Source organism: Pinus tabuliformis, chromosome J (genome assembly GCF_031772625.1).
Source record: "Pinus tabuliformis cultivar Carrire ecotype Pingquan chromosome J, CPIR1, whole genome shotgun sequence".
NCBI classification, from domain to species: domain Eukaryota; kingdom Viridiplantae; phylum Streptophyta; class Pinopsida; order Pinales; family Pinaceae; genus Pinus; species Pinus tabuliformis.
The window spans coordinates 70,832,983-70,854,757 of NC_142295.1; the positions used below are offsets into that span (position 1 = coordinate 70,832,983).

The 21,775-nt window shown below is 39.2% G+C and overlaps 1 protein-coding gene across 1 annotated transcript in view; it reads left to right on the top strand.

Annotated features, from left to right (window-relative positions):
• The window catches only part of LOC149225567 (mediator of RNA polymerase II transcription subunit 9-like), a 183,698-nt gene that overhangs the window by 65,157 nt on the left and 96,766 nt on the right, over nucleotides 1-21,775 (top strand). The window contains exon 2 of the mRNA XM_089377150.1: nucleotides 9,389-9,451. Within this exon, the coding sequence (XP_089233276.1) occupies nucleotides 9,389-9,451 (63 nt within the window). The remainder of the gene's footprint in view (nucleotides 1-9,388; nucleotides 9,452-21,775) is intronic.

Consider the following 21,775-nt stretch of genomic DNA (forward strand, 5'->3'; position numbering starts at 1 on the left):
AATCTGACAACAACTTCCTCAACCAGACAACTTCATTGCTTACTTCACAGGCTACAATATATTCAGCCTAAGCACTACTCAAAGCAACAAATTCTTGCTTTCTGCTTATCCATGAGACCATGGAGGATCCATCCTCTTGTAGTGCTCCTTCCATGTTGTTCACTGCCTCCCCAGTCAGAATCTGTATACCTAATCAAGTGGACATCTTTCCTCCTTTCATATTTCAGGTAGTAGTGGATTGTACCTTGCAGATATCTTAGAATGTACTTGGCTGCTATCCAATTATCATGCTTTGGCTCAACCTGGAACTGACTGAGAACATTCACAGCAAAACATATGTCTGGTCCAGTATTCACTAAGTACATCAGTGAGCCAATCAGTTGTCTATATCTGGTTCGATCCACTGGGCTTGATTCAAAGCTCCTTAGTCTTTTCAAGTTTGTGATCATCGAGGTTGTCATTAGTTTGTAATCCATCATGTCAAACCTCTTTAACATCTCGATCACATACTTCCCTTAACCTAGATAGATCTCATCATGTCCTTGCCAGACTTCTAGTCCCAAATAGTAGTGCATCAGCCCGAGATCCTTCATATCGAATTTTGCTGCTAGCTGCTTGCATTCTTGGATTCAACCTTCCACACCTGTCAAGAGAAGATCATCCACATACAGAAGAATAATCACAGGCTCACCTTTTACAACCTTGATGTAGAGATTTGGATCAACAAAACTCTTTGTGAAGCCCAAACTTTGTAGTTATGCATCCATCCTTGCATACCATGCCCTTGGTGCCTGACAGCCTGCTTAAGGCCATATAATTCCTTCTTCAACTTGCAAACATATGCCTCTCTATCTTTGACTTCAAATCCCAAGGGTTGCTCTATATAAACTTCCTCATCAATTGTGCCATTCAGGAATGCAATCTTGACATCCATTTGATGAATATTCCATCCCATCGATGCTGCCAAAGAGACTAGTGATCATGTAGTTGTATACCTTGTTGTTGGAGCAAATGTCTCTTCATAATCAATGCCTTCTTGTTGAGAGAAGCCCCTAGCCACAAATCTTGCTTTATATTTGTCAATACTTCCATCTGCTGCATGTTTAATTATGTACAACCACTTGGAAGTTAACACAAACTTGCCTTCAGGCCTAGGTACGATCTCCCATACCCCATTCTTCATTATTGATTGATATTCTTCATTCATGGCATCTTTCCATTCTTGATGATTGACAACTTCTTCAAAGGAGGATGGCTCTGCCTCTATTAGTTTTGTCATATATGCTTCATACCCAAAGTATCTTTTGGGCTTCTTGCTTTCACTAAATGTGCCTTTAGCCGCTCCATGTCCCTTTGCATCTAATAGAGTGGATTTTAATTAATTAGGTTTCTTTCTAGTCTCGAAAATTACCACAGGTTGTATAGGTTCACTTGGAGCTTCGTCTTCATGATTTGATTCTTCTTCCCTAGAAACTTCTTCTTCAAATATCGAAAGTTCATCATTAGAGTCCATAGAGAAATCTTTTGATCTCTTGAATTCAATACTTTCGTCAAATATCACATCTCGACTGACTTCTATTCGGTATCCTTCTTTTATGTAGATCCTATAGGCCGTAGAAGAATTACTGTAGCCAATAAATGTTCCCTTCATGCTTGATGATCCAACTTCTTTCTCTTGTCCTTTGGTATGTGAATATAGACAAGACAACCAAAAATTTGGAGATGATCCATGCTTGGTTTCTTCCCAGTGAATACTTCTTCAGGAGTCATGTTATCTAGTGACCTGTGGGGACTTCAGTTTTGTATGTATACAACTGTCTTTGTTGCTTCACCCCACAAAAATTTTGGTGAATCTTGATCATGTAGCATAGCTTTTACACTTTCTTCTATAGACTGATTCTTTCGTTTTGCAGCTCCATTTTGCTCGGTATTATATGGGACTATCAGCTCCCTCTTAATCCCAGATTCCTTACGGAAGGCTATAAATTCCTTGGATGTGTATTCTCCTCCATTATTAGACCTTAATATCTTGATTCTCCTTTCTGTAAGGTTCTCTACTTTAGCTTTGAATTCTTAAAATTTTGTAAAAACTTCATCCTTGGATTTCATTAAGTAAACCCAAGTTTTTCTAAAATGATCATTTATGAAAGTGACATAATATATATGTCCTCCGAGTGACTTTGGAGTCATATGTTTGCAAACATCAGAACGAATAAGATCCAAGATTTCTTTTGACCTTGAAGCACTGCTTCCAAATGGTCTCTTGGTGTTCTTACCTAATGCACATCCCTTGCATACTCCTTCATGATCTTCTTTCAGTTCAGGGATGCCATTCACTATTGAATTTAGGGTTGGTAAGATTTTGTAATGAAGATGACCAAATATTCTATGCCAAAGTTCACATGGGCTAACTTCAATGTGAACCAAAGCTTGAGCGAGGGGAGTTAACAATTTGTAGAGTCTTCCTTCATGGATCCCAATCATTCTTGCATCTTCTATGCTTGAGTTTTTGCCCCATACTACAACCTTTCCATCAATGAAATCAACTCTATCACCCTTGTCTTCTAGACATGAAATGGAAAGTAAATTCTTGTGCAAACCTGGAACAAATAAGATATTGTTGAGATGAATGTTTCCTCCATTCTCCAGCTCAAGTGAAGTTGATCCAATTCCTCTCACAGGGTAGCTTTTATTATCACCAAGTTCTATGGAGTAAGAGGACTTCCCTTTTGATAATGTCTTCAATTGCTTGTGTTGACTTGACATATGTCTTGATGCTCCACTATCGATTACCCAAATATTCTCATCTTGAAATGTGCCAGTGAGTGCTGAGAATAGTCCTTCATCCTTTGTAGATGTCTTGGTCACTTTCTTCTTAGAAGAAAATAGGAGATCCCATGCTTCTTTGATGCCCTTCTTGAGTTGACTTGCCACCTTTGTACATTTCTTTAGGAACTTCTTCAATGTAGAGGAGATCTTCATTATTCCCTTAGCCAACTTTAGCTTTGATTCCATGTTGAGAAATATATAGCGCAGAAGTTAGGATGATTTCTCTTTACTTGATAACTGCTTGTGATATCTTTTTACTTTTTCTTACTTATTAGCTTTTTCTCTTTATATTATGTTTATTCTTATCATCAAACAACTACCAAAACAAGGAGAACAATAGTACACAAGAACACCGGACCAGAGCCAAAACCTCTCCAACTTGAGACAAAAACCCATAATTTTTTTTATTTTCTTATAGATTTTTCAATTGACGAATTCCAAGACCTCTAGACCAAGACCAATACCTTTCCAAGACCAAGTCCGACCTTACTAATGATGTGCTTCCTTTGTCCAAGCCAAACCCTGTCAAATCTCTTCTAGCTGGCAGCAACACAACTTCGACTTCCAACTACAATTTTTCAGCCTCTACTGCAGGTCTGAAATTTTCGACCCTCCCAACAACATCTACTACCACACGTGTGAGCTCGTTCTAGTCTTTCAAGGGATCTTCATACCTTCACTTGACTCTTTTTCTAGGGCTTGAGGATGACCTGATTAGCCTTTCGTCGACCTAACCCTAACCGCTAACCAGTAGCAGAAACCCTAGCCTTCCTTTGTATGTGTGAGAGAGAATGAGCCCAAAAACACTTCTTCTTTGTTCTTCTCCTTTGCTAGCCTTATTGTCCTTCTCCTTCGAGTAGATGATAAGAAGTGAGCGTGTGAACAAATGAGTTCGAGTTCCCTCCTTTATATAGGCTTCTAAGGTGACATGGCTCCTCAAAATAGGTCAACTTCTTCGCTCTAGGCTGACTTGGTCTTGGAAGGTATTTTGACACTTTTAATCACAAAAATAATTCTTTTTAACAAGTTACAATGTGCCTGAAGGGGTCTTCAACATATGACAATAACTCTTTTGACCAATGTTGCATTAATCGTTATCGAGATAATTTCGGAGTGAGGAAAAACTTAAAAAAAAATCGTAATTATCGGGAAATAATCGTTTGGTACAAAAATATTCATTTTTTTTCAATTTTCTTAATATCTAAACCATCTAAAACATAAAATAAAAACATTGACACATAAATATGATAAAAGAACTAATATATAAGATGTTTAAGTGCTAAAATCACACATAACATTGAATCATGTCTTGAATAGTAAGTCCTGACTCCCGAGTCCCAACTCAGCCTCAAAATATCAACAAAAAATATAATAATGTATCTCATAATGTCATAATGTCATATACAATAAAATGAAGAAAATAACTAAAGTCTAATCCTATTGATTTCCTCTGCCCCTCTTGCGAGAAAATGCCACAACTTTCCCTTTCCCTCCAGATGTAGATGCTGGTGCTGGTGGAGTTGGCAGTGGAGTCTGCTATGCTCTAGAAGCTGAAGAACTAGAAGTAGGAGCTATAGGAGGTAGACCACGTCCTCTACTGGTGGCAGGGGTAGCCCGAGCAGGTGGTGTCACCTCCTCCTCCTGCTCCTGCTCCTCCTCCCCCTCCACTACATCCTGCACTAACCAATCATCAGCAGACTCCAGGAAAGGCCTCTCGGCCTCAACCCTCCATGCAATGGTGGTGTCAATCCCATCCAATGAGATGGCCTACACATCAGGTGGCCTCTCAAGTTGCCTCACCCACAATCGAAGATTGTAGTAGACGTAGACCATGTCATTAAGTCGCTGGGACTCCAACCTGTACAAAGATCATGAAATAATAATTAATAATTATAAAAAAAATATTGTGTAATGAATTCAAAAATTTATTTGGAAATTTGCAATATTTTAAATGTTTAAGTGTTAACTTGTTGCGCTTCTTGTTGTGTATTTTTTCAAATACACTCCAGTTGTGTTCACATCTTGAGGAGCTACATGTTTGGCTGAGGATGCGAATGGCAAGCTTTTGCAAAAGGGGTACCCTGCCACCATACATTCTCCACCATGCATCTACAACAAAATTACAAATAAAATTTTAAATAAACATAAGAAAAAAATGGAATTTGAAGAGACAATGAAATTTGAAACAAAGTTACAAACTAAAAAATACCTGGCATTTTAATCGTCCTATCAATGACAGCCATGTCAAAGCCAAATGTGCCACCTGCCATCCTATATGTCTCAATTTCTTTAGAGATCTCTATACGTTCTGCTGGAGATCGCACCATCTTCTGGACACAGGATAAGAATCCATCCATGATCTCAACATCAAATAGAAACCCACATGCGTAAGAAAATGCGGGGTTCAGGAAAAGCCCAGCAGCATGAATGGGACGATGGAGTGTGTTGTTCCATCGCTCATCAATCACTCCCCATAGGAGGAGTTGTCTCTGAAACCCATCATCTCCCTTATCATCATAGTAGGCCCGAATGGCTTCTTTGGCCTTGTCCATGGCCTCATACACATAGCTCGTTGCGGGCTTCTGACCATCAACCAATCGAATAACCTTTACCAAAGGTTCAGTAACGACACACACCTCCTGCACTCCCACCCAGAAGTCTTCTTGGTATGAAACTAGTCTGCATACGGCCTCTCCCTCTGGTTTGCGGCTCATTGGCAAAGCACGCCACTCCTCTGAAAGAAATATTCTCTTCACATCCCACGTAGAATTCAAGAGGGATTGAAGAGATATGAAACTGTTGGCAAACCGTGTAATGGCGGGGCGCACCAACTCTTTGTTGTTGGTGAATCTTCTCATCAAGCTAAGCACAGATGTATGGTTATATATAAATTTTGTAATGCTTTTGGATGAATCAACAATATCTTTGACAAAGGGAATTTTCCCTATGTCCTTCGACATCAAATCAATACAGTGTGCAACACAAGGTGTCCAAAGAAACTAGGATGCCTATCCATAAGCATCTTGCCAGCAGCAACATAATTTGCAGCATTGTCCGTTATGACTTGGACAACATTTTCTGCACCCACCTCCAAAATAAACACATCTAGCAAATCACATAAAGTTCTTGCATCTTTGATTTGTGCAGATGCATCAACAGATTTGATAAACATGGTTCCCTTGGGACAACTAGCCAAGAAGTTTATAAGGGTTCTCCCCTTTTGGTCAGTCCAACCATCTGACATAACAGTGCATCCTGTTTGTGCCCATGATGCCCTAAAATCCTCCAATCTTTGGGTGCAGTCAAGCTTTTCATTTTGAAGAATCCGGCCTCTGAAATCATGATAAGAAGGGATTTTGTACCCTGGGCCAACACTTGCAATAGCATCAATAGTAGGTTGGAAAAATGGATTATTCCTTACAATGCTGAAAGGAATATCACTCCAGAGGAGAAATTTTGCCAGCAACTTGTCAGCTTGTTCTTTCTCAGTTCTTTTTAGCATTGAACTAATAGATGGCTGTGAACCAGGTGTGGTTCGAGGAACAAAAAATGATGTGGCAGCTACCAGATTGGTTGATGCTGCAGTAGAACCAGTGCCACTTGCTTTAGCTAACTTTTTTAGTTGCTTCTTCATTTCTTCTTTGGCCTCTCTATTCTGGTCTAAAGTTTCCAATGCTTTCATGGCTCTTCGGATGAGTTCAGGATTTGTATTTGTGCAAGGCTCCACATCAAATCCAGGGATTTGTGCAAGGTGATGCTTCAACCTGTACACACCCCCAGACATAGGGTGGCCACACAACTTGCAAGTCAAGTTTAGGCTATCATTCGGAGCTTTAGGTTCACCAAATTCCCAGAAAGGGTCCAATTTCCTTGGCATGTTTGTTTTTGAACTTTGAAGTTGAAAACTTGAATGGTGTTTTGGTGAAGTTGTGAACCTATGGGAAAATAAGGATTACAATTTAGTATTTAGTAATTTACAAGTTACAAACTTACAATTTAGTATTTTAATTTTTACATTGTACAAAAACTAAAAAAAATTACATACATTTTAATTTTTAAGAAACCCCATTCCAAACCCAACCAAAAAAACTAAAAAAACAATACATCAAAGACCCCATTCCAAACCCAACCAAAAAAACTAAAAAAATTACATTGGGCAAATTTCATAAACCCCATTCCAAACCCAAGTTACCCAACCAAAAACAATGAAAAAAAACATAAACAAAGTTTCAAAACAATGAAAACAAAAAAAAAATTGGTGCCCATACCGTTTCTATGGAGATAATCAGTCTCCTCCTCTTGATTTTCTCCTCCACGCACTTCAAATAGCTCCAATCCTCTCCAAGCAAATTCTCCAAGCCCTCTCCAACACTCCACTGCCCTCCGCGTGCCTAACTGTGCAAATGAAATAAAAAATAAATCGTTTTTTGCCTTATAAAACCACGTAGCCCCGACGTCCTGTGATAATTTTGGAAAAAATCGCGATTTTTTCAAATTATCGTGCTTTTTTCCAAATTATCGGGTATAAAAAAAAATCCGCGATTATTACTTGCGATAATATCGGCTTTGGGAAAAAATCGCAATAAAAAGATAATATTGCGATTTTCACAACACTGCTTTTGACTTCTTGACCTAGGAAAAACCCTAGAAGCACTCAATGGGTGCTCGACCTATAAAATAAAAGACATTGAGCATGAAACCCATGTCTCAAAAATAACAATAATAATATTTATCTCATTTTACAAAATACAAGAATCAAAAGTACATTTCATATTTATGAAGACCGAACCTAGTTACAAAATTTTCAACACTATGGGGGTTATTAAGATTCAACCAAAAGATATATAACAATATCATAGGTGCAATGATACAATGAGAGTCTGAGACTAGGAAATTGGATCCCTAGTGGTGTTGATCAAGATAGAGAGAGATGAGGATGATGTCAAGGTTTCCTGATCTTGATGATTGAGGGCGAGGAGGGTGATTAGGGTACTGTATTCATGTTAGAGTTGTTGGGGACCATAGGGCGGGTCCTGCTGTACTGTCTTAAGGGTATGTAGGATGAGGGAACCCTGCTCTCTTACCATCCAAGGTCGAAGTAAAGAAGCTTCAAATAGGACCACAATTACTCTATTGAAGTGGTTGGGTAGTCCAATTGGTGGGAAGGGCCTGTTGTGGATCCCTTTGGAGCTGCTCCAATTGTGACTATGATGATGTATAGTCTGAGGCTTGGTCCTGCACATCTGCACTAGCATCAAGGATATTGGTTGACCACCTGGGGGGGGGGGTTGAGAGGAGACTTGGGGTGTTACAATTCTTATGGTCTAAAATACTCTAAAGATCTGTCGGTTTCTTGTTCCCTTGATTTGTTGGAGCAACATGAAAGTATGAGGTAATCCTCCTAGTAGTCACATGGCAGGGTGGAGCATGCAAGAATTGAAGTTTGTGATCAAGTATCTCCTTGATGAAGAGGGCTAGGCATATTTAATTATGGTATTGAAAGAAAGCGGAGGGAGAGCTCACTGAATCCCTATAGAGGCAGTGGTATCGTCCTCTAATCCCATAGTAGAAGGGCACTTAAAAGTGAAGTGCATCTTTGTCGCTGGCTCTTGTAGGTGGTACATTTGGGAGATCCAATCTAGATGACAAATCTTGTGATTGGTCTCCACATAGAGTCTATGAGAGCCTACTGGCAACTGGCCTAGGGGGATCCAGAGGCTGTGTATTGTCCAAATGGGGCAAGTTTAATCTCATCATTCTTGAGCAGATCCAGCACAGAAATGATAATAGCACATAGGTTAACTTCTCCACTTGAGAACTAAGTTTAATTCCACTATAGTAACCCCTCTAGGCCACATTAAGGGTGAGCGATAATGAAATATGCAACAATGAGTAGACAGTCTTAGACATTTCTCATAGATTTCTGGTGTCCCAACTTATCTCTTGAGGTATTTAACTGACTTATTGATGCGAATGCTTGTTGCTATGTGCCGTAATTTAATTGGAGATTCTGAGACTAGTTTTGGCTGTTTGCAAATGCTTGTTGCTATGTGCTATACTTTAATTACAGCTTCTGAGAGTAGTTTTCATTGTTTGTAAGGCAGTTTCTGGCCTTACATGTGATTAGTAATATTGAGGGGTTGTCAAGAGTAATTTTGATATATATTTGCTTTCATTTTAATAAATTCATTGGATTTATGGCCAAGTTACCCCTACTGTCATGGCCCAACAGTTATTTGGCATTCCAAAAAAATGCAAGTGGATAAAGGAAATATCACCTTGTTTTGTGCTTCAATTTGATTTTGTGAATTTTTGTTATCAAATTTTAGTTGGATTGGATGCGGATTCATCTCTTGAGCTCTAAATGGCCAACCTACCTTTAAAATGCACTCCTGATTCCCATCAAGAAAAATGAGGAAATTAGTTTATGTTGCATACAAAATTCCAAGACAAAAACATGGCAGTTCTGTGGAAATGAACTTGTACTATCGATTTTATTTTTATTATTCTGAGTATATTTTCATCTTTGAATTGATTTTTTTAAAGATCCTTTTTGCAGTTGATTGAGGGCTTAGCAGATGCAGTGGAAGGCGGAGTTCGAGATCAGCATTCAGATATGTTGGTAAGTTTTCTAAACTGTTTCTTGATGTCGCAGCAGATTGAAATTTTGGAGGTTGTGTGAAACAATAGATATTTGGAAGCAACAAAATTATAATTCAGGGAAGGTGAACAACTAAGATAAGTAGAAATATAAACAATTAAAATTTGAAAATATGATCTGATGCGTATATTTGGCAAGAATGTTCCTAATTTACTGGAAAGTCATCAGTAAAAAAAATCAGCATCATAACTTTTCTGGATAGTAGCTGCTAGTGGCCTTACTTTGATGATATTGATATTCAATATGGGTCTTTGTCGTTGGCACAAGAGAATCTATTTTGTTGGTTATCTGTTGTTGTGTATTAACTTTAATCTAGTGCTGCACTTCTCATGTGAATAGCCAGAAAGTTCCACCATCGCATGATGTGCTGTGATATTGAATGTACATTCCACATATAACCATGCTTATAAAAAATGATTATTTTGTTAGTCCTCATACCAGCCACTAGAGCTTGGAAATTCATTATCTTCACAAGAACAACCATCTTATGGAGCTGAGTATGAGAAAAGAAAGTTAAATGGACTGTCATTTGGGACTCCCCTCCCCTTGGGTATTCCCGACTTGAGTTTTTGAAATGCTGTTTTGAAAATCTGATGTTCTATGCTGAAACAATTACTTATTCCAAAAACTTCTTTCTGCTGCAATACTCCTAATTAGTTAAACAATTGCAGATAAAACATAAACCATTTGCACAATAGAAGATAGCCAAGTGGCAAGAACAAAATGAGACAGAGAATTTAGGTCCAATGTCCAGGGAAAAGCACACAAGGGGAAAACCCAACCAGATTCTTCTTCTATTAGATGTCAATTGTTTAGCAGAGATACAGAGTACAACGAGAGATCAAGAAAATGAGTAAGTTCACCCAAATCTGAACAAGCTGTAGCACGAAGATCACTGGTAGCAGCAACAGATGCAAACACTGAATCAACCATCCCTTCAACTGAATCAACACTAAAACACTGAAGCACTGAAGCACTGAAGCACTGAATCAACGTTTGCTCTCCAAGTTCTGCTCTTACTCTCCAAGTCTCTCTCTCTCTCAAAATCTTCTTCAAGTCTCTCCAACTCTCTCTCTCTCTCAAGTTCGAATTCTTCTTTCACGATGCACAAGTAGTAGTCAAGTGAGAAGACATGAGACACTTATATAGGAGGAACAATGAATTCTTGTCCTAAAGGAGGAGCAGTGCGCATGCCTTGACGAAGAGTAACATATGCCATTTAGGGGAGTGTAACTCATGCCCTTAAGGAGAGAAACACATGACTTAGTAACTTATGCCAATAAGAGAGGTACACATGCCTTAGTTAAGAAGAGTGTAACATATGCATTAAAGAGAGCATAAGAGGAATCTTTTATGACATGCCTTTAATGAGTGTAAGAGGAATATTCTATGTCTTTAATGCGTGCGTAAGAGAGAGTGTAGCGTATCATTAAGAGATAGAGAGAGTTACATAGTGCCATGTGAGTCATCAAGGAGAGAGGTGCAAAGTGATTGAGGTGATGAAGGTAAGATGACTTGTAATTTCTTTTAATAATAATATCATAAAGGATAATAATAATATTATTAATAATATTGATGATTAAGTTGAGATTGAATTATTAGGATTGATTAATGGGAGTTGCATATTTTTGGTTTTAAGTTCCTTGTTGACAGATTTTAAAGCATTCTCCAATTCCTTTCTCTTGCCTGAATGCTGGAGAATTTGTTCTAAGGCCATTTAACATTTGCTCAATTCAGCCCTTAAAGAATTTTCTTTGTCATGGAGGCACCCTTTCGTGTCGCTATGGTTTGAAAGCTGGTATTGTGAATTACTTAATTAACACTCTTTCTGACTCTCGCTAACAAGATCCAATGCTCTTTCCAATTCCCTGATTCCGCCCTTAAGATGCATCTGTTCTTCGTCATTAGCCAATTTTTTCCTCTCTTTTTCAGTGCTTTTATCTGCAAGGATCCTTTATTCTTCTTCAATGGATGATCGTTGATATATCACTGTCTTCAACCCCGATGTTGCTCTGATAATTTCCCTGTTCTTACTTTCCAAGAGCATAAATGCAGATGGAAACAAATCTGGAACTGAGAAGCAGAGCTTGGATAACTCATACATCAACCTTGCTATCCCAGTAACTGCTGCACTTAACATGTCTGGTGTACTACCTACCAGACACCCTAGAACCATGTTAAGGAATTCGTGCGACTTTTCCATTGATGCTCCATTTGCTGTATCTTCCGAGTAGTGGCAAATTTTGACCAACATATCATAAGCCCGGGATGTTGTTTTTTTTATCAGATTCTTTTACAGCAAGGATTATTTCACTAAGGAAACAAGCAAGGTTCCCATTTTTCTTCTTTTCACCAGTCATTAAAATATGATTGACTAAATACTGCAAGCAATCAAGCTGATGTTGCTTGGCATAGAAATGGCAAGATGGCATTGTTGTGACCATAAGTTCAATTATCTCATTCAAGTTATTTGCTAGAAAATCCCCGTGTTCCTTCATAACACCTACGAGCACATTATCTTTTGAACTAGCCCTTCATCATGCTGCAAAGCCAGCTTTGTAGCAGCAAAAAGCATATTCACAACTTCAATATCCAGCCCCTGTAGAAGTGATACAGTTAGATTTATGAGCTGGGCCCTTGTTGATGCTATTGTCTGTTCATTATCTGGATCATCGACTTCCATGGAAGATTTTCTTGCTTGCCCAAGTTTAGTTGCTTCTTGTGTTACTTTGAGACACTTGTGCATTGCACTGATAAAAAATTGTTGACTACTGCTTGTCTTGGGAATATTGCATGAAGATATTAGATAAGTTCGAAAGGAATTAGGAGAAAATGACGACAAAATTTTTAGATTTTTTGATGCAACCTTTGAGTTGTAGCGAGACTTGGCTTGTTGCTCAGCCAGACTTAATTCCCAACCCTCAACCTGTTCTAAACTACTCAAACTATTGAGAGTGTCTACTTGTGCTTTCTTGTTCTGCTGAATAAGTACCTGCAAGCTTGAACAAATTATGCTATGTAACTCTGGCTTTTTATGTAGCGATGCACCCCATTCTTTTGCAATGTCTAGAAAGTTCTGAGCTGTGCCTATAGGGTAGTTGCAAACTTCTACGGTTGGTGGATGCATATCAATGTTGGGGTCAACACTAGCAAATTTAGATAAACCAATCAAGCAAGAAGATATAATCGGCCTCATTTTATCGTTTGGTTGTGCATTACCTCCATCACTCTAAACTCTTTCAGAAGTGACCTCTAATGAATCTGAATTTCTACCTTCTGTATTTGATGATCTTCTCCCTTTTTTCTGCTGGTTCTCCACAGGATTGACCAATGAAATACTCTGATTTTGATCATCTTGAAGGCAAAAAGGGTTGGCAAATTTAATGTCTTGAATTTCAACATTTCTATGCTGCATTACTGGAGTGCTTTCCTTTTCAACAATTAATTTTAAGTTAGATGGATTATGATCTGCTATAGTGGAGTAATGAAGCCATAAAGTCATCACCATTTCCCTTGTAGTAAGGAGCCCTTAGTGTCAGTCTGCCATTCCACTCCATCATTATTATCATCAGTTTCCTTATCATGGTCATCTTGGCTCCCTTGATGTGATTGATCATCCTTACTAGGAGTTTCCTTCTTTTTAGGGGGATACAGCCACACCCATGCTTTTGTCTTTGCCGCAGTTTCTCTTGTACCTTGATTTTCATGTTTTGGCTTATCACTTGATTTTCCTTTTCCGCAACTAGTCCAAAAGTCGTTCCATTTTCCTGCCTTCTGCTGTGTGCCTTCATACTTCAATGCCAATGTTTGATCAGACTTGGGGATCACGGGTGTGGCAACTATCATATTTTGCTGAGTGGGATGCCCAAACATTCCTTGCCCAAAAATGGGAGTTGATGTGCTGCCAAAAACAGTTGGTTGTGCCTAACCAAAATTACCAAAAGAAAATGCACCTTGCATTTGGGCATGAATTGGTGATTGAAGCCCGTTGAACAGGCTTGCTCTGCGACATCATTGTTGATGTGCTGTTAGGGAACAAGTTGTTGTCAAAAGTAGGAGTGCTCTGGCCAAAATTTGGTGTTGAAGATTGAGTCATCCCAAATGGCTAAAAACTTCTAAGGGGCGTGATCTTATCATTAGGTTTGGAGACTTGATCTCTTTTAACTTTTAAGTTTTATTCTTTACCTCCAGCTTTTTCAATTTCTCGGAAACCCTTTTGTTCCAATATTGCAAATACTTCATTGTTTCTGCTTGCTGCTCTTGTAGTTTCCTCCAAGAATTTGCATACTCCTTGCCGGAAACTATTCCCAATTGTTCCATCTTCAAACACCATCCAGGCTGGCAGGATATCTGCTTTGATACCACTGTAGTATGCTAGGGTAATTTGGCCCTAAAATTTGTTATAACAATAATTTCTCCTTCTCTAATTCAACATGTAAGATTATAAATCTATCTTTCCTCTTTAATGGTGCAACAACAAGTGACATTTTAGCAATTCAAAATCACAATATAATATATATGCTAGAACATACAATTGTGCACAATATACTTCCAATAGAATGGTACTTACTGTACGGTAATTCCACAATTCAAAAACTACAAAATCACAGTTCAAAGTCCAATCCAAATAGATATCCACTCTCGAACGATTACGGTTAATGGACAGCGTCTGGTCAACAAATCGCTAGCCCTATCCTGGTCCCACAGTTAAATGATAAGTAACTGGGTTAGACAGTCTCAGACTTATGTTAAACTACAAGTAATGTTGATCCAAGGGGTGGCCCACCTTTGGTCTACAAATCTGCATCTGTAATCACTACAAACTCCCTCTACATATCATTTGATCTCAACATGAGCTACACTATGCCTCTGCTAATGTCTCCGACCTTCCTCGTGTTTGCTCAGGAGTTTTCGTTTAGTTTCGACGCTCCTTAAAAATTAGTGGCGTTAGTTTCAGAAACGTGGACTTGCTCCTAAACCTGTCTATACTCAGTAAAAGTTTGACCTGATGTTTCCGCTCAACTTGATGACTGCAGAGAGGCTTTGTCCACACTTTGACCGGAATTGCTCTGTTTTTTTTTGTTTCAATTTAGTTTCCTTTTCACTGTAAGAAGATTGTGCAAGGGTTTGTATAAGAAGAGTCTGGCTTTAACCAGGATCTGTCTCAGGAAAAGAACCGTTCAGTTTTGACTAATTTTGCACGGTCCATAAGAAGTCTGCTCAACTTTTAACTAGTTCTGCATGATCAGAAGAAATCCACTCAACTTTTGACTAGTTTTGCATGATTTAGAAAAAAATTGCTCAATTGGAAAACTACGCTTTGCCCAGAGGTCACGCAAGTCAACCTCTAATGATTCCGGTAGACCTTGTTTACTGCCTCGTCTACCTCAGGGAATTCGTTGCCCGACACTATGGGTCATCTATAGAATTCCACTCAACCACAGAGACGAATTTCCATAGAGCTTTGACCACTGTGATTTGTCCACATTTTAACTTCTATGAATTTGTCCAACCTTTAAGATTTACTTGAATGGTTTGCTATTCTGAATGATGAATTTTTTCCTTGTGCCAAAACAATAGAAGAAAAAGAGAAAAGAAAAAGAAACTAACTAGGGTGGAATATTTCACCACCAAAATCAGTATGGGAAAGGGATCTTAAAGCCCTCAGAGCCTCATGCTCAAAGAAAACGAAGATAATTGATCCAATCCAATGACGATCTAAAATGAATTCAACCCTCCTATATTTATCAGATTCCTTGAGGGGTTTCATCTTATTAATTGGTTGATTGAATCTTACTCAAACCCCAATTCAGGGTTTCTTCACCCAACTGCCCCAAAACTCACCCCATAGTGTGAGTTTTGGGTTTTTTCCCCTTTATGGAGGACTATAGCCTACGGGGTTTGATAGGCTACTTTGTCCTCTAAGCAATTAATTTTTCGGGAACATTACATTAACCCACATCCTTGGGAGCCTCTTACTCATCAACATCAATATCCATGTGAGATCCTTTGGATCTCTAGTAGGCTGCATCTTCAATAGATGTAATGTCCTGACTGACCTCAACCTACCGCTATCGTGGAACATAAATCCTGTAAGCCTTTGGTGTCTCATTGCATCCAATAAATGTTCCCTTATTCCCAAAAGGTTTTAGCTTCGTCCTCTTCTCCTTGGGTACATAAATGTAGATTGGACAACCAAAGATCCTCAATTGCCTCTCTAGTTTCTCACCTGTGGAAGCCTCTTCAAGAGTTTTATTCCCCAAGATCTGGTCAGGACTTCTGTTCTGAACATAAGATGTCGTTTTTGGATGCCTCTCCCCATAAGAACATGGGTAAATCCTGATCATGAATCATTGCCTTAGTAGCCTCCTCAGTGGACCTATTCTTCCTTTTGGCAAGCCCATTATGTTTAGGGTTGTAAGGAACTATCTAATTCCTCTTAATCCTTGCTTCCTTACAGAAGGCAATGAGGTCCTTGGAAATATACACTCCATTATTTGACTTAAAAACCTTGATCTGCTTCCTTGTCAAGTTATCTACCTGAGCCTTGAATTCTTGGAACTTGTAAAAGACCTCATGCTTGGTCTTCATGAAGTAGATCAATGTTTTCCGGGAGAAATCATCAATAAATGTCACATAGTACAAAAAACCACCCAAAGATGATACTACCATTGGTCCACATACATCTTAATGTATTAGATCCAATATTGCCTTGGTCCTACTATCACTGCTCAGAAAATATCCCTGGATATTCTTGCCAAGTGCACAACCCTTGCAAACTCCTTCATGCTCTACCTGGAGCTCTGGAAGGCCCGTAACCATCTTCCTCAATGCTAGCAAAGCCTTATGTGAGCATATATTTGATGCATAACTCACTTATATTGGTGTTATCATTCACCAATGCTTGGGCTAATCATCTCAGGAGTCTGTACTAGCCTCCCTCTTGAACACCAATCACATTTACAGAATCTATGCTTGAGCCCTTATTCCATACAAGGACTTGTCCATCAACAAATGCAACTCTATACCCTTTGTCTTCCAAGGATGAAGTAGAGATCAGGTTCTTTTTCAAACTTGGTACATACAACACATCATTTATATGAATATTTTCTCCTGACTCCAACTGGAAAGATGTTGACCCAACAACTTTCACTGCATACTTGTAATTGTTACCAAGTTCTAGTGTTGACTTCCTCTCTACCAATTCTGTGAGACTATCACAGTCACCTGCCATATGTCTGGAGGCACCACTGTGTTAGTTTTTGGTAGCAACAGACAAGTGTTCTAGTCTCTATGCTGTCTAAGAGGCTAAGCAACACAAAATCTCCAAAACCCAGAAAATGTTTTGGAAGAAAAGCTTTAGAAACATCTCAATTAGATTAATTAGCCAATAATTAAATATTTCATAAGTCTAACTTCGGAAAACCGGTTAATTAAATCATATTAATGGAGGGAAATCTATTTTTCTCTAGAGCAAGGTTACTTGGAAGCAGGTGCGGGGAGTGACATTTTCAAAAGCTCCCGGTTTGGGAGCAAATTAGGAGCGAATTTTTATATAATATATATTTATATATATTTTGATGCATATATGTCAACAAAAGCATGTAGAATGATGAATTAGATATAAAAAACATAAAAACATGGATTACACCATATAACATCAATCATCTAGAAGTTATAATCTTCATCAACCACGTCCACAAGTTACAAGTTCTCATTTATATAGCATGTAAGGGTGCACATAACCAAAATAGCATCGAGTGTAATCCATCTTTAAACTGAAAATACATCAACAAATAGGCTCTAGATAGCCTCTAGCATAAAAAAAATCACGCTACAATAAATAGCTACATCTCATCAAAATCATTGCCTATCTTGGGATCTTTGTCGTTAATATCACCCTCTAAGCAATTAACATAAGATATAAAAAATGTAGCATGTCAACTCAAGATTTTGTTTGAGTGATAGGTACATTTTTAGTAGGGTCATGATAGAGGAGTTCGACAACCAATGTCACTAACATAAAGGTACATAGAGGGCTTTGTGCTCTTGATTAAATACAAGTCCCATACCTTAGTACATGACAAAATCCAATGGAAACATTGCAATCCCCCCAATCCTGAAATCCTGAAAAACTGATAAGTCTGCTGGATTTTGAGTGAGATCTAAAATTCTACTTTCTCCATATAAAATCTAATGAGGTTGGAACCACTCTCAAACATCCTGAGTCATTTCATGGTAATGTTAAAAATTTAAGTAAAAGGATGAAAATGCAAGATAAAGGAGAATGTCACTTTTACTTGTGGGAGCGAATTTCGGGAGTGTGCTCTTGGGTTACTTCCGATTCACTCCTGCTTGGACCGCGCTTCAAGAGCAATTCGAAGGGGGATAGCTGCTTCCTCGCAACCCTGCTCTAGAGACTTCCAGAAAAGTGAGTTGATGGAGTCAAGATGATCTTAGCCATCGACTGAGATGTGATCATGGTCGTTGAGAGTCCAACAAAAGATTATAAGAGCAAGTCGATGGTGTTTAGAGAAGACACACAAGACATTCAAGTAGTTCGACTTGCCCAATTGTAGGGATTCAACAAGGGTGTAGTTGAAGCGGAGGAAGACACTAGCAACAGGGTTTTCAACATTGAGAATTATTGGAGAAATTTTCAAGAGGTTTCCAACATTCTAGTGACAGGAAGGGAGGCTAAAATTTCCAGCAGAAGAGGCCCATTAAGCTAGTGCAGGTAGCCAATTTACCTAGTACGTGTTGCAGGAGTAGTATTTCCACTTCTAGTTGTTGGAAGAATTATTGAAGGAGGTGCGAGTAGCTTCGAAAGGTAGAGGGAGGCAAAACGATTTGTAGGGAAGTGATTTTAGAGGCTGTGTGAATTTTCCTAAGCCACCAATGCACATTTATGGGCAGGAGTGCGAGTGTTAGAGAGAAGTTCGAGTGGCTAGGAGGAGGCAGAGTGTTGAGAAATGAAGGGAAATTTTAAATATTCGATTTCTCTTAATTGTGGTAACTGCTTGTGATGTTATTTCTTTAGATTCTGCTTCTTATTGTTTACAAGAATTATTATCATCAACCAGCTACCAAACAAGAAGATCAAAATGCACAAGTACACAAGATATTGGCACCATGCCAGGGCAAAAACCTCTCCCAAACTTAGAGGAAAAACCCTTTGAACTCTTTCTTATAGAATCTTTATTGAGAAGTTACATGACCCAAACATTAACTCAGAAATGCCTTCAACATCAAATGACAATACCTCCAAACATGTACCCAAACGTACTATATACTTCTGCAGTGAATCAAGTCTGTAGTAAGAGCATGGCAATCAGCGACGATGATTTCGGATAGGCTCTTCTAGCCTTTTTCTATCCTCGCACTTCATGTAGACTCATCTCATACATAATAGTCTCTTGATTTGTGATTTCGTGATGCCAAATGGATGACTGTTATAGGGCAGCAAAGATAGAACCCTTTGCTTCAGTATGCGGATGCACGTGATGGGAGAGATAGGGCTCCTCTAGCCTTTAGATGGCTTCGATCTCTTTGGTACTGATCTATTCATTCAATCTGCGGCTAGATTGGATCTATAACCCAACAATATACCCATATAACATGAAACCCTAGATCAGATCAGAATGCTGCTTAAGAGAACAGACTTCGCATGAGGGAACAAACCTCCTCAAATGACTGCAGTTACCTTCTCTCGTTGACCCTTTCACTTTGCTTTTCTTCAAGAACAAGTTATGAATGAATGTGTGTCTTGAGGAGGTGTCATTGTAGCCTTTATATAGGCTTGTCTCCTCTCCCATAGGCCGACTAGATCCTTTGATTAGGCCGACGTGTTCATTGATTAAGCCGACATGATTCTTGGATAGGCTGATGTTAAAACAAGAGGCTTCCAGAATTTTCTTCATGTGGATTCTTTGTAATAATTCCGTGGGTACATGTTGGAGTATTTTGATGATCTAGAAGGATTTGACTTACATCAATTGCATTTACAAGTGTAATAGTACATGACTGTCTTCATTTTACATGACTCATCTAAGGCTCTCAATTGGAGCGGCGACTTCAATAAAAATTTTCTTGATACAAAAATACATTGTTACAATATTTGACATGATGAAGACAGAACCTAGTTACACTATTTTCAACATAGAGTTGATTATGATGAGGGATCTTTGTGATTCCAATTATTTTTCCAGTTGAGATAAAATTGCAGGAAGCTTTGACTGTAAATAGGCAAGCAATTGTATTCTCTATTATGCTGAAGAATTAATAATAAAACCCTCATCTGTTGCATTGGTTTTACCTTTGGGGTTTTTCCTAGGACGATTGTCCAAAAATATTGGTGTCCAAGTTATTGCGTGTGTGGATTATGTTTCAGTTCCTGCATTTTATTTCTGCAGGATTTTTATTTGTGCAGAATTGCAGTAGTGAATTTATTGTTATTTGCTGTAAAGTAATTTACAGAAGGCAAATAAACTGCATAAGTTGGGAGATACATTTCCGGTTACTGCATTCCTGGAAATTTCACATGGTACTAGAGCGAGGATGGTGCAAATAAGAGAGATCAGTGCACTTGAGATGTTCAAGGAGACTGTGACTAGTTTTCCAAAATTAAGCATGGAACACTAGGGGCTGCATACTTGGGAAATTCGCCAAGGCAACGTTCCCAAAAAGTGACAGTAGAGCAGATGGTGTGTTGCAGCTTGTACATTCAGACATTTGTGTCCCAATGTCCACCAGATCCCTTAGAGGGTACGAGTACTTCATGACCTTCATAGATGACTACTCCAGGAAGACCTGGATCTACTTTTTGAAGACGAAGGATGAAGTTTTCAGTCGCTTCCAAGAGTTTAAGGCTCTTGTGGAGAACATGATAGGGAAAAAGGATCAAGGTGCTTCATACAGATAATGGAGGAGAGTACACAGATAGTGACTTCACGGGGTTCCTGTGTAAAGGAGGGAATGAGGAGAGAGTGGACAACTCCATACAATCCATAGCAAAATGGAGTAGCAGAGCAAAAGAATAGGACTATTATTGGGGCAACAAAGGCTATGTTGTATGACCACGATATGCCCAAGTTCCTATGGGCAGAGGCATGTAGCATAGCAGTGTACATACAGAACAATGTTCCTCAAAGCATTGGGGAAGATAACACAAGAGGAGGTCTTCACAGGGAAGAAACCAGAGGTCGGTCACTTTAGAATCTTCGGCAGTATAATGTGCTGTCATGTGCCGGATGACAAATGTACCAAACTTGATCAAACTGCGGAGAAGGGGTATTTCGTTGGTTACAACGAAACATCCAAGGCATACAAGATCTATGTTCCAAGCAGTAAGAGGATCATTGCGAGACGGGACGTGAAGTTCCAGGAGGAGAAAGTCTTCAGGAGATCTCGCAAGTTGCCAACAGGTGATTAGAGTGAGCTAGCAGAAGCTCCAAGGATTGAGTAGCAACAACAACAGGGATAGTTGCAGGGACAACAAAGCATGAGTACAGTTACCAGTATGAGCACTAGCTTAGGTGCAAAGGGTCTTGTGAGTTTGTAGTAGACAAAGCAGTAGAGGCAGGATGAGGAGTTGGAAGCTCCACCCACCACCAGTGGTAGAACCAACAAAGAAGTTTGTCAGACACTGAAGGATGCGCAAGAGTTTGTGGGAACTCCTAGGACGGGTAAGAGGGAGCACAAACAACCAGATAGGTACAAGGCGTTGGTGATAGAGGTCGTTGATAAAGAACCTTTCAATTATGAGGAGGTTGCATAGCATTAGGTGTGGTGGGATGCCAAGGTGGAGGAGTATAGCTCCATAATGACAAACAATGTATGGGAGGTTGCACCTAGACCTGTGGGTAGGTCAGATGTAGGCTCTAGATGGATCTGCAAGATCAAGTACGCTGCAGATGGTAGTGTAAAGAAGTACAAGGCTAGGTTTGTGGCCAAGGGGTATGCACAAAAGGAATGCATAGATTATGAGGATACCTCCACTCCAGTGGCCAGATATACCTCTATTCGAGCAGTGATTTCATTAGAAGCACAGATGGGATGGAAGATTCACCGGATGGATGTCAAGGCAACATTCTTGAATGGGGTGATAGAGGAGGAGGTATATATCGAACAATTAGAGGGTTTTGAGACACATAAGACAGGCACACGTGTGCAGGATGAAGAGAGCACTATCTGGGCTCAAACAAGCTCCTAAGGAATGGTATGGTCGGATTCACAACTACTTGCTGCAAATGGGCTTCGTGAAGAGTGAAGCAAATTCCAATATCT